Here is a 16715-nt window from a genome sequence, read left to right as displayed (position 1 = left end):
TAATAAAACAAAGGTAGAGCAATATAACAACATGAGATTTTTTACTTAGATGTCAATGAAGAGGCGACCCTGTAGCCCTCATTGCTCCTTAACTTGCTGAAGTCTTTATTTTTTTAGCTTCCCGACATTCTTCCTAATACACTTGAGGACTCTTGTTCAAATAAATAAATAAATATATTACAAATTAGAAATCATAATTATATACCTAACATATTGATATAAAGTCTTGTTGGTGTAACCTCTTAAGTTTTCGCAAATTCATTTCAACTCCTCTTTGGTTTCAGCACATGACATGAAAAATATAAAACCATAAATAAGATTCTAAATCTGATAACTACAAACACCAATAAAAGATTACTAGTTTAGAAAACCTATAACTTGCCATAGCTTGCTAGTTGTTCTGTGTCGATTCTTGCCAACTCCAATCCCAAAATGCCTAGAAAAATAGTGGACTACATAACATTATGATCAAAAGACTCTGATATAAAGAATATAAGAGAACATAACTATGTATTATCGAGGAAATGAAAAAAGAAAAAGAGAAACCTTCTCATGAACAAATAAACTAGTATGGTCATGGCTCCATCTTGTGTTACGTACATACCAACACAAACATCAAAACCGCTATCTGCAAGGATGAAACCTAGTGACTACTTAAATGAATTCATAAACCATGTGACTCCACCCTGCTCACATGTCACATGAGAAGACAAAAGAACAATAATATAAAAATAGCATGAACAAATGTTCAAATTTGGAAGACATCCATGTCAAAAGGATTATTTGAATTAATATATGAAAAGACCATGTTGGAGGAAAACTGGAGGGCCAGACCTTTCTCAGAAAGTTTTTTTCCCCATGATGAACATGTTGAATGGACAAAAGATAACCATCTTTAGTTTCAACCTGTAATTTTCACTAGTCCATCAACCGTTACAGTTGTGTTCCGAGAGACTGAAGAAAAGTTTTTTTTATTTGCTAACCCATCAAGCTAAATAGTATCATCAAAATAATCACTTAATTTTGCACTAACTAATCAGATGTATATGAGTAGAATGGAAAAACTAATAACATAACAATACTTCTCACATCTTGATAAATCTGAAAAAAAGATCAACAAAGTAAATGGATGAGAGAGAGACAACATCCTGATTCAGCATTTCGCTAAGCTTGATATTGATATCTTGAGGTATCAACCAAAAGGGAATCATCCAATAAAATTGAGTTACTTGTATTATAACCATGCAATCATTAAGCAAAATCAAGATAAGAGAGTAAAACAAGATAAGATAAAATACATCTAATAACACAGTTGGTTGTCTAATGCAACAAAGAAGACAAAAATTATATTTTGTAATCAAAATATTGATAGATAATGAATTGGATCAAAATTGTAATACTTTATAATAAACTGTATAAAAGAAATCATAGTCCTTCTTAAGAGGGAATTTGAGTGATAGGATTACTAGAAAGTCATATTTTTCTAGTCTTGACATTGTAAACAACAAGGTACTATCAAGAACAGTGACTCCAAGATACAAGGATTACTAGAGAATAAATGAAACCTTGTTCAAAATAGTGAATTTTTGTATACAAGTCCATGATCATAGTAAATTTCAACATTTTTTTTTGGTTAACTTGTAGCAAAAAATAACAGGGGTTAGGTTAGTACTTATGAAAATTGTTTGGCCTATAATAAATAATAAAGTTACTATCAGAAGAAATGTTTATATGCCCTAAAATTAGAATAATAAATAATGGTCTATGATGCGGTGATGGAGGAAGGTCTACCTAGAATGTGATCAACTACCAGGGTGGAGGTCAAAGTCAAGGTGGTCAATACCTAAGTGTTAAGAACCGAACGGAGGACAATTGCAACGATTGATCGGGATAGTCATGGCCTGATCGACGGGAGACAGGTCCGAATAGACCTTCAGTCTAGCTTGGGATGATGCATAAGACAATCGATGCTCGATATGGAGCAGTAGGACATTGAGGGAGACCATATAGCTTGTCCGAACAGGGGAAGACATGTGTCGCACAGCCATCACACAGAATAGCAATTGAGGTCGACATAGTGGAGGGCACCCGGCTGAGCTGTTACCCGGACCTAGCCGTAGACGAAGCGGAGTCCCGACCAAGCAACTACCCCGCTTGGCCAAGCAACGGGACCACTGTAGTATCTTTCTATATCCTTTTGGGAGGTAGTGTCGTTAACACAAGGCATGATCGACAAGCGGATTATACTGCGGAAACTTCTACTGAGCATGCCCTGTTAAGGTATGTTGTCAACGGTACTTTGTTGACAGGTCCTTTCATAAGACATATCGGAGAGCTTGTCCATGTCTCGAGAAGCGTGCACGTCGCCCATCAGGACTCTATATAAAGGGGGTTCATCACCGGCGAAGGTGCGCGTTATCTATTGTTTGTGCATAGTTCTACAGTTACTCCACTTTTCTCCACATTCCAGTGACTGACTTGAGCGTCGGAGGGTCAACATCGGGTACCTCTTCCTTGGCTTGGCACTGACGTTACTTGTTTTGCAGAGTAGAGCGAGGTCTACAACTGATCAGTGCAGCCGTCATATTCCCAGCTTTACAGCTTCATGCTTTCGGACCGAATCAGTCTACAACTAGAAGCTATGTATAAGATAACAAGCGGATTAAGTTATAATGACAAACTGCAAATTTTCAATATATTTTATATATTACTTTATTGAAACAGTTATTTCTTAATTAGATGTTGTATATTTTAATTTTGTTAGATATATTTCGTACATTATTTCTAACACATGCATGGTGTCAAGACCAATGGTCATAACTAAAGTGTTTTTCATAAATTATATGCCTATGTAACAAAAAAAAATTAGAGCACATTATCCTTATTACTAAAAAAAATAGAGAAAAGTATCAAAATTGCTAAGTCAAATAAATTGTCCAGGCATTGTCATGTTTTATTTGCTTTTTGATAAACATTGTTATACCTTGCAATTTGTGAGAATCCCTTCAATGGCTATGGCAGTGATGCAATCAAAAAGCACAAGAGAATCTGAAGTAAACAAGGTAACCAAATTATCTTCTTCCATCTTCCCACATTGTTCTTTGCAAGCTAAAAAATCATAAATTTATTTTTTTTAAACTGGAATCAAATCAGAAGACAAGAAGTCAAGAACCTCTAGGCAACTATGTTGTGCCGTGGGAATCTATGAGAACTTTCCTTGCAGGTGAGATGACTCTGTCTCCATCCTGTATCTAGTGCAAGAATGCAAGTCGCATGAGCAGGTCTACCGAATCACTATCCTCCTCATCCAAAAGACCTCAGGGAACCTGAATGAACGTATCTCATTCATATACCTAACCAGATTGGTTGGGAACTCACCGTGTCCAAATCGGAGGTCGAGACTCCTCGAACAATAGTGAGGCCCGACGCAGCCGAGTGATTTCTTTCTCTCAACTTTCCTCTTCCAAATTCTTGTTACAACAACTACAAAAATTTCTACATCTAGATTTGATATCATCATCGACAACGGCAACTTCACTTCAGCAACAGCAACTTTTCTTCTCTTTTCATTAACAACTTTTTTCGTCGACGAGTAATCTTAACAACATCAATTATAACAAGGTAAAAATATTACTTGTTCATTTTAATTCTTGTTCAGTTTTTTCCTTTTTTTTTTTCCTTCCCCTTTGGTTTTTCTTTTCTTTTCCGTTCTATTATTCTAAAAAAGAAACCAAAAAAAAAGCGACAAAAAAAAAAAAACAGAAGCACAAAAAAAAGCAGAGAAAAAACATTGGAAAAAAAAGGCTGAGCAGAATTTAAAAAAAAAATAGAGCAATATGTTCTTTTTCAGTTTCCATAAGTCATCATAAAATATTTTTTTTTTCCTTTTCATATAGTTCTTCTTTCCGTTAAACTTAACCATAATAATTATTTTAAAAATTACAATTTCTTCTTTTATTTTATGTTCATGACTTACTTGGTCATATTGATGGTACTTCATCTCTACCTTAAAAAGATGATTCATCTTATGTTATTTGGTTTTAAAAAGAATAAATTAGTCTTGTCTTAGTTAATCTCATCAATTATTACGTCTATACTTCCCAAGCTCATTAGCCTCAACATCTCTCGTCAAATTTGGGAAGCTCTTGATTATTCTTTTGCATCCCACTCTCAAACACGGATTCTCTAACTTTGTCTACAATTACAGTCTGTGCATCAAGGAGATGCCTTTATCAGTGATTATATGCAATCAGTCAAGAACATTACCAACAACCTAACTGCAATTGGACATCCGGTCCCTGATTCAGAACTATTAATGCATGTTCTTGCAGGTTTGGGTCCTCAATATGATAGTTTTGTTCCTAATGTGACGACTCGCATGTATCAAGTATTACTCGAAACTCTTCGTGGTATGTTATCCTCTCATGAAAGGCTTCTACAAATACAATCTCAAAGGATGTTAGATTCTCTATCTTTATCGGCACACATAATTAGCAAAGCTCCACAACCTGATCAACATAATCAGTTTCCTCCCCAACATGGTCATCAAAATCAGATTGGATGTTTCAGAGGCCGAGGTCGAGGACGCTGTCAGATTTACTTCAATTATGGTCATTATACTCAAAATTATTATAAAAGATATAATTCAAATTTTCAATAAGGACCTATATCATCAAATCAACCCCCCCTTATCTTGACAATCTAGTACTTAATCATCTCATTCTGGAGCATTCTTACTCTCTATCCCTCCTAATGCAAAGTGATCAGTTTCTGAAACCCCAGGATGACATCCAAATTTTGGAGAGACTCATCATGTTACATCGGAGTATGATATTCTTACAGAAACTTCTCCTTATCATGGGTCTAATGTGGTACAAATAGGTAATGACTCATGTTTGCAAATTGCTCACATTGAAAATACATCCTTTCATTCATGTGGTCGTACTTTTCACATGCGCAACACTCTTCATGTTCCTTCTATCACTAAAAATTTACTTTTCATACGACAATTTGCTCTTGATAATAATATATTTTTTGAATTTCATCCTCATCATTGTCTTGTGAATGATCCCGCGACAGGAATTATTCTACTCCAAGGGGACACTAAAAACGGTCTTCATCATCTTCAACCCACCTCTCTCAAAACTTTTGTTGGAGAACGCATAGAGAAGTTCTCTTGGCATGCACGCCTTGGTCATCAGTCTCTACGTCTTGTTCAGGACATTATTAATCGTTTTGGTTTACCAACTCTTTAGCGTCATTATCTCATTTATGTGAAGTTTGTATGAAAGCAAAATCTCATAAACTACCTTTGTATTCTTTACTCACAACTCTAACTTTCCTTTGAAAATTATTTACTATGATGTATCGGGTCCTGCTCCTATTCTTTCTAATTAGGATTTTCTTTACTATGTTATTTTTATTGATAACTTTAGCAAGTCCATTTGGATTTTTCTTATGAAAAGAAAATTTGATCTCTTCGATATTTTTTATCATTTTCAAAATTATGTTGAACGTTATTTTGATAGTAAAATACTTTTCCTTCATTCTGATTGGGGTGGAGAGTATCAAGTGTTTCATTGTCATTTTACTTCCTCTAGCATCCTCCATCGAATCTCTTGCCCCCATACTCCTGAACAAAATGGATCCGCTAAGAGAAACATCGTCATGTGATTGAAACTGCCTTAGCTCTTCTTAATCTTGCCTTAGTTCCGCTTAAGTTTTAGGATAATGTCATCCAAACCATAGTTTACTTTATCAATCGTTTATCCACCTCACTACTTCAAAACAAGTGTCTATTGGAAAGACTTTATAATCGTCTTCCAGATTATTCTTTTTTTCATATCTTTGGTTACGCATGTTATCCTTGGCTACGACCTTACTTTAAACACAAGTTAAACCCTCGCTCTCTAAAATGTGGTTTCCTTGGTTATAGTAATTTGCATCATGAGTATCGTTGCCACCATATTTCAACTGAGCGGATATATATTTCTCAGTATGTTACTTTTGATGAATCTCTTTTTCCATTTGTAGTTGCTACCTCGGATCCTCCTTTATATAATCAAGACACCTATCTAATATCACTAAGTAATATACTAGAATCTCCACATATTGATTCATCAGGATATATTGAAAGTACTTAGGGGGATGGTATCTTAGGTTCTACTCCATCTCCACATATTCCTGTAGACTCAGCGGCTGTGGTGATCCACTCTCTAGTTTTGACTTTCATCCGTCTGACCACTCATCTTCGAGTAGCTCTGATGATGATACTCCTCAGCGAATGCTTTCTCTAAGCGATATTTATGCACGATGTCAACCAGTTTCTACTCGTTATCCTTTTCCACGTGCTCTTATTGATTCTTCAAATTTTGTTGAACCTTCTAGCTTTAAATAGCAGGTCAAAGATACAAATTGGTGTGCTGTGATGACAACAAAATTTGATGCTCTTCTTCGCAATGCAACATAGAGCTTAGTTCCTCGTACTCCATCTATAAATATTGTGGACTCTAAATGAGTTTATCGATTTAAGTATCGTGCAGATGGATCTATTGAATGTTAAAAAGCTCGTCTTGTTGCTAAAATCTTTAATCAACAACCATGTATTGACTTCAATGATACTTTTAGTCCAACCATCAAAATTACAACTATCAGATTGCTACTATCCATAGCTGTTACCTCCAATTGGTTGATACGACAATTAGATATTTCCAATGCTTTTCTTTATGGACACCTTGAATAAACTATTTATATGGAGCAACCACCTGGATTCATCCACCCGTAACTTCCAACACATGTGTGTCAACTTCAGAAATCTATATATGGTCTTCGACAAGCACCTCGTGCATGGTTTCATCAACTATCTACCTGGCTTCATACTTAGGGATTTTCTAGCTCAAAAACTGACTCTTCTCTATTCTACAAATGTAATGAGAAATTTTTAATATTTGTTCTGATTTATGTGGATGATATATTAATAACTGGTAGTGATCAAAGCGACATTACTACTTTACTCCATATTCTTCGTCAAGAGTTTTATATTCGAGATCTGACAATGCTCGCTTTTTCCTTGGCATAGAGTTTCTCTCATATTCTGAAGATTGCCTTCTTTCTCAGAACAAATATATTACTGGACTTTCTACAACAAGCTAAAATAGATGGTGCACATCCTATCTCCGCACCAATCATTGAAGGTGGATTCACTGCACCTTCATCCTCCTCTTCAATATCTGACCCATAGATCTATCGAAGTATTGTTGGTGCCCTACAATATGTCACAATTACACGACCCGATATTACTTTTGCTATGAATCGTGTCTGTCAATTTATGCATGCTTCTATTGAACACCATTGGAAAAGTGTTAAGAGAATTCTTCGATATCTCAAAGACACTATTCTACATGATCTTCTTTTATATCGTCAGTCCTCATGAGAGTTAATTGCTACAGTGATGCAAATTGGGTTGGATCTCCCGAAGATAAACATTCTACTAGTGGATATGTCATATTTCTTGGGTGAAATCTTGTTTCTCGGCTTTCAAAGAAGCAACCTACAGTCTCTCGCTTAAGTACTGAAGCTGAATATAAAACTATAGCTAACGCGATGTCAGAAATTATTTGATTCTGATACCATGTTAAAACTAATAGATGAAAAAAAAAATAGAGAATAATTCTTTGATCTATACTTACTAAAGCCAATAGACTTATTTATACAAATGATCTAAATAATAATGAAAAAAATAAATATGACATATAATTTATAAGCACATTAATAAATATAATAAATTTGGAAGTATTATTTTAATACTTGATTCATGTCGATATTGATTGTACTGCCGATCTTGATTGTGATGTCAAACATAATAAATCTCAATTAATTGAAATCAATTCGAGATTATTTTTCAATATTGTCATTATCCCTAACTACAAGCATGCAACGAAAGATGACAGAAGGATCCATGCTGGATCGAAAGGTCACCATGGCCGGGATACGATTCTCTTCCTCCCCTATAGCTACTCCAAGTCGAGCAGCGAACGACCGCTGCAAGTAGCCTGCCTTATGAGCAACCCACCTTGTGATCAGCCGAGGCTCCTAAGAAGATGAAGGCAGTGAACATTTTGGCAATAAAGAGAGGAAGAGGAATAGTTTGGTGATGGAGACGAAGGCGCGCGGTAATGTTTGGGCGTGAATGGGTTTTAGGTTTAAGGAGTAAAACTTTAGAAAAATAAATATAGAAAAAGAAATAAAATAAGTATAAAGATGGTTATCGTAATTCACATAGTGTATGATTTAAAAGATCATAAATTTTTAATAATATTAAATTTATTAAGTAAAATAAATTAAAATTATTAAGTTTAAGTTTACAAGTTGTTAAAATATATGGATGTGTGTAAAAAAATGTGTATAAAAACTAATTTTTAAAAATAACATCATTGTGTTAGATCTCAAAATATGCACGATAACAATTTAATAAAACTATTATTTATTACTATGTAAATAATGTTAATAGAAAATGATTGATTAAAACTAATTTTTTAATAATAATTTTCAATAAACTTATTGTTAAATAGAAAAAGACAATAATTTTTTAAAAAATCGTTATTTATTGGATACCGTTGAATTCCAAATTTTTTTATATGTTATTTACTCTTGGAATAAAATTGAACTTTAATTAAAACAAAATTCTCAGTTCCAATTCAAAGATAATCGTGAATTAGATTTTTAAAATCGAGGTTGAAATTATTGATATTTATTTTTTTCCCCCAAGACTACGTGCACTGATTAGACTTCCATGGGTCTTAGAAATTAGACCGGATAGATTAGTGTTTAAAAAGATAAAATAAAGTGTTGTTGTTATAATAAATAATTAAGAAATGATTTTTTTATAAATAAAATGCATAAAATTCTAATTTAAACTAAATAATTTTATATTAAAAACACATGCTCATTAGTTGGTGGGGGCCTAGTGTGTCGCAACAAATGCAGATCCGATGAAACGAATAATTGGAGCATTAAATATAACATTCCCATATTAATTAATTAATATTTTCAATAATAAAAATAATTATAATTTTACATTGATTGTTTTTTTTTTCAGTTTTATCTTTTACCACCTCAAAATATTTTTTTGTTTTTAATATATATTCCAATTTTAATTTTAATTTTAATTTTTTTTTATCAATTTGGGACTCTAAACCTTTGCTAGTCTTGAGTTTTAATACTAAGAACAAGCAATAAGATTAATTCAAGAAGGGAGTCAAGCAAACAATGAAGACTCTCTCTCCCATACTTGTTTACTAAGAATCAAGTTGAAACTGATGTTCGTTCTCAAGATTGATCATGCATGTTCCAAATTCTGTTAATTAACCTATATTTTGATTGACTGTGTAATTTTCCTTATTCATTCCTTGCTAATTCTTTTAATAGTTCTTTTTAAACTTGTGATCTTTATGAATTGTTCAAATTATCTAGAAAAATTGGATTGGCATCACCCAATCCAATTTGCTTATATCTGTGTCAGTATAAAGCAAGGCAGTTGAATTGAGTTTGTACAAATTACTATTTGCTTCATTTTACTAAAATAAATTGGATAATGGAGAGTAAATGCTTAGAAAATTATCAGTGGAACTGTTGACTCTGATTACCAATGGCATCGATATAATTGGAGAAGGGAAGAGGGAAGCAATCAGTGGACCACTATGCTACGTGAAGAGAAGAATGGAAAAGAAATTTAATAAAATATGCTGATATTTCCCAGTTACCATTGTTTCTAACCTCATTATCATCTTCATGTCTCAATATGAGAAGCTTGTTTCAAACCACCCACACACACAAACCTTTCTTTCATCTGCAATTATTTATTTGTTGTGCTACTATTTACCCACCTTTGACTAGAATTTCCATTATTCAATGCACAATAATGAAATACGACACAGATTCTATCTATCCACCGCATCATAACTCAAAAACAAAAGTCAGATTGATGATGATGAAGCTCCAAGAAGAAATTTTGAAATACTGAAGAAAAGGAGTACTTATGCATCAAAGGCAGTAACTCTATGATTATTTGATCTATAAGGAAGTATGAGGCCCGATATTATAGGAAGAGAATAGTCCAGAACAAATTCCGTCGCAACCCAACCATGATATCTTCTAGAGCTTGCTTGAAAATTATGATGTAAATAGGAGCTTATGCGGTATACTCTACCTGAAAGAAATCCAAGAATTCAACCAGTTTGATTGAGCATTAACCCAAACGTATCAAGTTATCCTATTTGTTGCTCCGGAATCATGAAATAGTCAAAATCAAAGTTTGTTTCCCACAGGACAGGCGTTAAGATGATTCTTGGCCTCTCTTCGCGCTTGCCCATATTTAGTCATTAAAATAAAGCAACAATCTCCATTTTTAACTGCTAAGCATAATTCAGAACGAATTCCCCAAGATCCCAATTGCCATCTCTCCCAGAACTCGACCGACCCAAGGGAAAACTCCCCAACTCAAAACAAAACCCTACCCGGGAAATTTCCATAATAAAGCAAGGCCATTGCCAGACGTACAGTATATACAATATCTAAGAGAAATTATAGAATCTTGTACCGTGAGGACGTCGTCGGAGTAAGCGCCAAGGAAGTCTAGGTGCTTGCGGGAGACGGCGTCTCTGAGCGCGGCCGCCTCCGGCGACCTCCGATCCATCCTGAACGACCTCGGCTCATTCAATAATACATCAGCATCCACCTTGCACGCCGGAGACGCTTGATCGAGTTGGCCTGGCTCCGCCATTTCCCTTCCCCTCCCTCCCCTGAGCCTTCTTGCTTTAACTTCGATTTCTCGGGTAATGGTGGACGGGTATATATCACAATAGTTCACTTGAAAAGGAATCTTTTCAAAATGGCCCAAACTTGGCATCGTTTTTCAAAATACTTCCCGTAGTTTTATTATTAACAAAATACTTCAAATGGTTTTTACGCAGGTGCGTGACGAACATATAGTCAATTATTCTTTTGCCTTCCCATGGTTTTATTATGAACAAAAGGGGGTGCTTTTAAAAATACTAGCATTTTTTAAAATACCTTCCCCTAAGTTTTCATTATTGTCAAAATGAATTCAAAGATTATATTTTGTTATTATTCCTTCGGACCTAAGAAAAATATAACTTGATAGCATAATATGTGACTTATAATATCATTCCGTTGTAGTCTAGTTGGTTAGGATACTCGGCTCTCACCCGAGAGACCCGGGTTCGAGTCCCGGCAACGGAAATTTTTATGATTTTGTTTCATTAAAAAAAACTTGCTTATAAAATCACGCATCGTCTCGTAACTTTACCCATTTGTGAACCAGGAATCTGTAACATTATCGGATCGGGTTTTTGTTAGTCCGATAACCGTACCCGGAATCCCTTTTCATTACCGCGTGCTCCAAAAGAGAATATGAAAGGACATTTCAGTACCTCTCTCCCACACTGATTTTGCCTTTGATGAAGTTCTTCTGAGTGACTGCCTGAGACAACCTTTGCTACTGCACAATTCAACATGGATCTAGAGGGAGATATCTTCTGTATTTCTTCAAAAGAAGCACTTTCTAAACATCTCTTGCTGCTACAACAATTACCCTCCTGTGTAATTTGATTCTCCTAGAGTTGCATTTAACAGTCACCTCATCTCCAAAATTAGAAATCTGTTTTGTTCTGTTAAGATATTCCTCAGATCCCTTTTGCTTTGACCTAGTTATTCTATGTGGATTGCATTCTGTAGGTAATCCAGGTGAAGCTGCTTTATGACCAACTTTATTATGAAGATCAAGCAAGTTCCTAGTAAATGATGGCTCTATAGCATGATCAGACATTAAAGGTGTAACCACTGACCTAGTTTATCTCCTAGCGTTTCCTTCAACAGTCACCTCATCTCCGAAATTAGAAATCTGTTCTGTTCCATTAAAATACCCATCAGGGTCCTGTTGCTTTGATTTGCCACATTGAATTCTTACAACAGAGTCAGACACTGGTGAGTCCTCAACAACTTCAGAGCATATAATGTTACAATCTCTTTGATCATCTTTTTGGAGACCCATAATTGTAGCCACATTAGCAAGTTCTTTATGAATATACTCAGAAATGCAAATTTCACTTGCCGATGGAGTGGGAAGTGGATATGAGATTCCTGGAGCAATATGCTTGCTGGTCAACTATGTATCAAAACAAAGTACTTACGTAAGTTAATTACAAACAGATAACTCAATGCTTAATGTCAAGAGCTCATTCAAGCTGGTGCATCACAAAACATTCAAGCTAGTGCATCACCAAACAGACTACTAGATAAAAATTCATGTGGCTTTAACTAAAAGAATATGCATGGTCTGAACCAATCACCACATAAATGCCAAGAGCCCATTCAAGTGTTGCATTTTAAAATGAATAAACTACTAGGGGATAAAAATCGATATGGTTCTTACTAGAGGTATTTACACGGTTTGTATCAATCACAACATATGGTATCTGCATGACAATGAAAAGACGAAATATTTCAATACTTTTCAGTCAAAGTGGCCTGGGAAATTTCCTTTAAACAGTTTGCCTTTTCCTAAAATAAAAACTGACATCAAGAACCCTAATACGGGAAGGGGTGCCATCGCGCCGGATCTAACCCTAAAATCCACCAGGAGGGGCAGAAGAGAAGGCAAAGCCCTCGCCGCTCGCCTCCCCGGTCGGCGCCGGTAAAGCCTCTACGGCCAGTTGCCTCGCCCTGCTCACCGCCTCCGCTCGCACCCACTCCAGCGCGCTCTGCAGCAGGTCGAGCTCCGGCGGCCCGAGCTCCTCCACATCAGCGCCCAACAGGTCGCCCACCGGGCCCCACTGCGGCCCCCGCAGCGCCTCCTCGAGCGCCGCCTTCCTCCTCCTCCCTTCCTCGAGCCGCTCCCTCAGCTCCTTCTCCTGGCGGCCGAGCGTCTGAACCAGCACGCCGGAGAGAGGGTGCCGCGGCGGGGTAGCAGGCGCGGCGTCGGCACTGCCACCGAAAAACCGTTCCAAGATTGACTCGACGGAGGGGTGGCCGTAGGAGAAGGGCTTGCCGCTGGCGAGGACAGCGATCTCGGCGCCGCAGAGAACAGAGAGCTCGCTGGCCTTCTTGAACACGCCGGCACGCCGCTTGGAGAAGCACACCTGCCGCGCCGCCTCACCTGCCGCGCCGCCTCCTTCTGGATAGCTTTCATCTCGATCCTCTGACTCTGTGGTCGTATTCCCACCCGTCACTTTTTTTTTTTCAATCGCCGGCGAAGCATCTGTGTATATATAGAGAGTATATTCCTAACGGTTATTTTATTTTATTTTATCACATCCGTCTAGGGGTGTCAAAAATGAACCCAACCCGACGATCCAACCCGAATCGATCCGAAAAAAATCAGGTTTGGGTTGGGCATTTTCGGGTTCGGGTCGGGTTCAGGTTGGAGAGTAAAAAATTTTCGGGTCGGGTTCGGGTTGACCCGGGTTGACCCGGGTTGACTTAAATATAGGGTTTTATGGATTTTTTTGGGGTTAAATCAAATTTTATTTTAAAAATTTAGATGTTTTTTTGTATATTTGTATGATAATGATGGAGTATTGAGATAAAAGTAAAGAATTATAGGGAAAATAGCCTTAAAAAGTCGTTTTGAATCAAATTTTCGGGTTATATGGGTCGGGTTCGGGTTCCGGTTTATGTGTTTTGGGTTGAACTCGGGTTCGGGTTGGGTTAAAAAAAAAAAAAACTCAACCCGATCCAACCCACCCGAATTGACACCCCTACATCCGTCATTCCGGTTATTTTATTTTCAATAATAAATATAATCGGGTATTTTATTTTCCATACAATTGGTTATTTTATTTTTAAATATAACATTCCCATATTAATTAATTAATATTTTCAATAATAAAAAAAATTATAATTTTATATTGATTGTTTTTTTTAGTTTCATATTTTACCACCTCAAAATATTTTCTTTTGTTTTTAATACATATTCCATTTTTAATTTTTTTTTTATCAATTTGGGACTCTAAACTTGAGTATTTAACGATTGAGCAAACTGTATACTTTTTGTTTTTGTTTTTTGAAGCTAAAAGATAAAGACAAAATGTAAAAAGTTAGTGAATTGCATTTTGACCAAGTAAGTAGGGACCCATTTATTATCAAAAAGTTCCATTTGTTTGCTATATTATAAGTTCTATCTAAGATTAATTGCATTTTGACCCATCCATTTCAAGTGCCGTTTTCCTTTTACCCCTTCTAATTTGCTTGGATCATTTGATCCGTATCGAAATGTCTTATCGATCCATGCTATTTATGATTAGCGATATGATTTAACTAGTTGAGGGAACGAAATAAGTCATATTGGATGGTACATTTCTACTCAAACTCAATTTAGAATCAAATTTAGGAGCAAGATCCTCTAGTCACAATATAATTACGGTCATATTGTATTGTGGTCATGATTACCATGATTGGTTGGGGTGACCTTTCATCAATGTTATAGTTTGGGTTGGATGGACTACCTGAGACAACCCTGTTCGTCGTCAACTAGTCCAGCTACTTATCCACCGCCAACAATCTCCGCCGTTTATTACAATTCAAATTATAACCTAGTTAGGAATGTGAAGCTAAAAAGAAATCGCAACAGCCAGACCATCCTCTCTTAAAAAAACCTAAAAAAAAGACCAATCTGATCTCCAAATTTAGTGGCTACTTAATAAAATGAAAAATGAACGGAGATTCTCTCCTAAACACCACACCACATTAATCTAACCATACAAATTCACATTTTTTTTAGTATAAAAGAAAATCCGTTAATAAAGTTGGTAATTTTAGAGAGAAAAGAAAATTAAGAAGGAAGATTGAATTCATTCGATTCATTTTCCAACTGTCACCTAATACGGGAAGGGAAGAGGTGCATCGACGCCGGATCAACCCTAAAATCCACTAGGCGCAGGAACTGTGACAAGAGCAAAAGAGAAGGCAAAGCCCTCGCTGCTCGCCTCCTCGGTCAGCGCCGGTGAAGCCTCTACGGCTAGTTGCCTCGCCCTGCTCACCGCCTCCGCTCACACCCACTCCAGCGCGCTTTGCAGCAGATCGAGCTCCGACAGCCCGAGCTCCTCCACATCAGTGCCCAACAGGTCGTCCACCGGGCCTCACTGCGGCCCCCACAGCGCCTCCTCGAGCGCCGCCTTCCTCCTCCTCCCTGCCTCGAGCCGCTCCCTCAGCTCCTTCTCCTGACGGGCGAGCGCCTGAACCAGCACGGCGGAGAGAGGGTGCCTTGGCGGGGTAGTAGGTGCAGCGTCGGCACTACCGCCGAAAAACAGTTCCAAGATGGACTCGATGGAGGGGTGGCTATAGGAGAAGGGCTTGTCGTTGGGCGAGAAGGCGAGGACAGCGATCTCGTTGCCGCAGAGAACAGAGAGCTCGCTGGCCTTCTTGAACACACCGGCACGTCGCTTGGAGTCCCCATCTATGAAAATCTTTGTTTTCACTCCCCAGTCAAACATATTTACCTAATTGTCCATGATATTTTTAGGTACAAAAAGTCTAAAATCAGTATAAATCCTCTTAAATTAAGTATATTGACTTAGAATCTAGTATATTTTCTATCAAATTAAGTATGATTTTTTTTTTCACCTCAAAATATACTCTATTTTAGTTTAATGTGCTGAATTTAATAGGAATTATACTCATTTTTAAACTATTTGTACCGAAAATTATGAGAGTTAATTTCGATAGAAAATAGAGTGCTGGATTCTAGTATAAAGTGCTGAATTTAATAGGAATTATACTTGTTTTTAGATTTTTTTTATACCTAAAAAATAAGAGAAACAATTTTAATAGGAAATATACTCGATTTTAATATAAAGTGCTGACTTTAAGAAGAATTATACTCGTTTTTGGACTTTTTGTATTCAATTTTGGATTTATTTAAGTAATTTTGGATTCAATTTTGGACTTTAAGAAGAAAAATCTGAAGGACAATTTAGGTAACAATATTTGTATGAGAGAGTTGAAACAAGTAATATTTTACATACAGGGAGTGAAAACAAAATTTTTTGGATATAAGGATTACATGCCAAGTTAACATTATTGAAAATTTTTCTCTAATTTACCATTTTTTCAAGCGCCGCTTTCCAATCAACTGTCATTCCTAATTAGTTATTTTATTTTATTTTATCATTTTTTGAATTTATCACCGGTCATTCCTAATTAATTAGGAATCGGTTATTTTATTTTATTTTATCAGAAATTTAATTTTCACTTAAACTTTAAAAAAAATCTTTCAAAATTCATGTCGTTCTCTATTCTCAATCTAATTTCGCATATATAATTAAAACGAATCTTAATTTTTTTTTTTAATCAATCGCTGACTTTATTTTTTTATTTAATAATTGATCCTGTCCGTATGCTGAATCAACGGACGCTGGGCACGGGGTGCTCTTCGACTGCTGACGTAGATCTTCGACTGGTGGCACGAAGCTCCGGCGAACCTGCACAGAAGTCGGGCCGGGAAGGGGTTCCCGGCGGCGACCCTCCGACACTCAAGTCAGGTAAGCAGGTGGCGGAAGAAGTAGCTCCAAAGGTCTTGAACGCGTACCTCCGGCGAAGTATGAGGCTCTTTATATAGAGCGGTGAAAGAGCTCCTGCACATCCACCGAGGCGCCTACGTATCTGCAACCCATACCTCGGTATGTGTTTGTCAGAAAACT

At 36.6% G+C, this 16715-nt stretch overlaps 3 protein-coding genes and 1 non-coding gene across 8 annotated transcripts; 1 reads left to right on the top strand and 3 right to left on the bottom strand.

Moving 5' to 3' along the window:
- Positions 1-134: 134 nt before the first annotated feature.
- Positions 135-10819, bottom strand: LOC122008875. 5 transcript variants are annotated; one of them, XM_042564773.1, is made up of 4 exons: positions 10598-10819; positions 835-906; positions 547-628; positions 135-452 (listed from the first exon to the last, which is right to left on the bottom strand). In XM_042564773.1, exons 1-3 carry the CDS (start codon positions 10778-10780, stop codon positions 593-595), a joined length of 291 nt encoding a protein of 96 aa, XP_042420707.1. In that variant the 5' UTR covers positions 10781-10819; the 3' UTR covers positions 135-452; positions 547-592. The 5 variants fall into 5 exon arrangements, 4 of the variants coding, with proteins under 4 accessions (XP_042420707.1, XP_042420706.1, XP_042420708.1 ...); XM_042564772.1 differs by having other exon boundaries at positions 135-436; XR_006119417.1 differs by lacking the exon at positions 835-906 and having other exon boundaries at positions 135-436.
- Positions 10820-11186: 367 nt separating this feature from the next.
- TRNAE-CUC lies at positions 11187-11259 on the top strand. The gene has a single exon. It is a non-coding gene; the product is annotated as a tRNA-Glu (tRNA).
- A 1385-nt stretch (positions 11260-12644) lies between these two features.
- LOC122010772 (agamous-like MADS-box protein AGL61) lies at positions 12645-14460 on the bottom strand. Its single transcript, XM_042567252.1, has 2 exons — positions 14439-14460; positions 12645-13276 (listed from the first exon to the last, which is right to left on the bottom strand). Exons 1-2 carry the CDS (start codon positions 14458-14460, stop codon positions 12645-12647), a joined length of 654 nt encoding a protein of 217 aa, XP_042423186.1.
- Positions 14461-15155: 695 nt separating this feature from the next.
- LOC122010771 (agamous-like MADS-box protein AGL29) lies at positions 15156-16154 on the bottom strand. Its single transcript, XM_042567251.1, has 2 exons — positions 16119-16154; positions 15156-15482 (listed from the first exon to the last, which is right to left on the bottom strand). The coding sequence occupies exons 1-2, from the start codon at positions 16152-16154 to the stop codon at positions 15156-15158; spliced, it is 363 nt and encodes a 120-aa protein (XP_042423185.1).
- Between the last annotated feature and the right edge of the window lie 561 nt (positions 16155-16715).

This window comes from Zingiber officinale, chromosome 8A (assembly GCF_018446385.1).
Source record: "Zingiber officinale cultivar Zhangliang chromosome 8A, Zo_v1.1, whole genome shotgun sequence".
Lineage (NCBI taxonomy): Eukaryota > Viridiplantae > Streptophyta > Magnoliopsida > Zingiberales > Zingiberaceae > Zingiber > Zingiber officinale.
The sequence above is the reverse complement of the archived record's forward strand: the minus strand, read 5'-3'. Positions and strand labels throughout refer to the sequence as shown.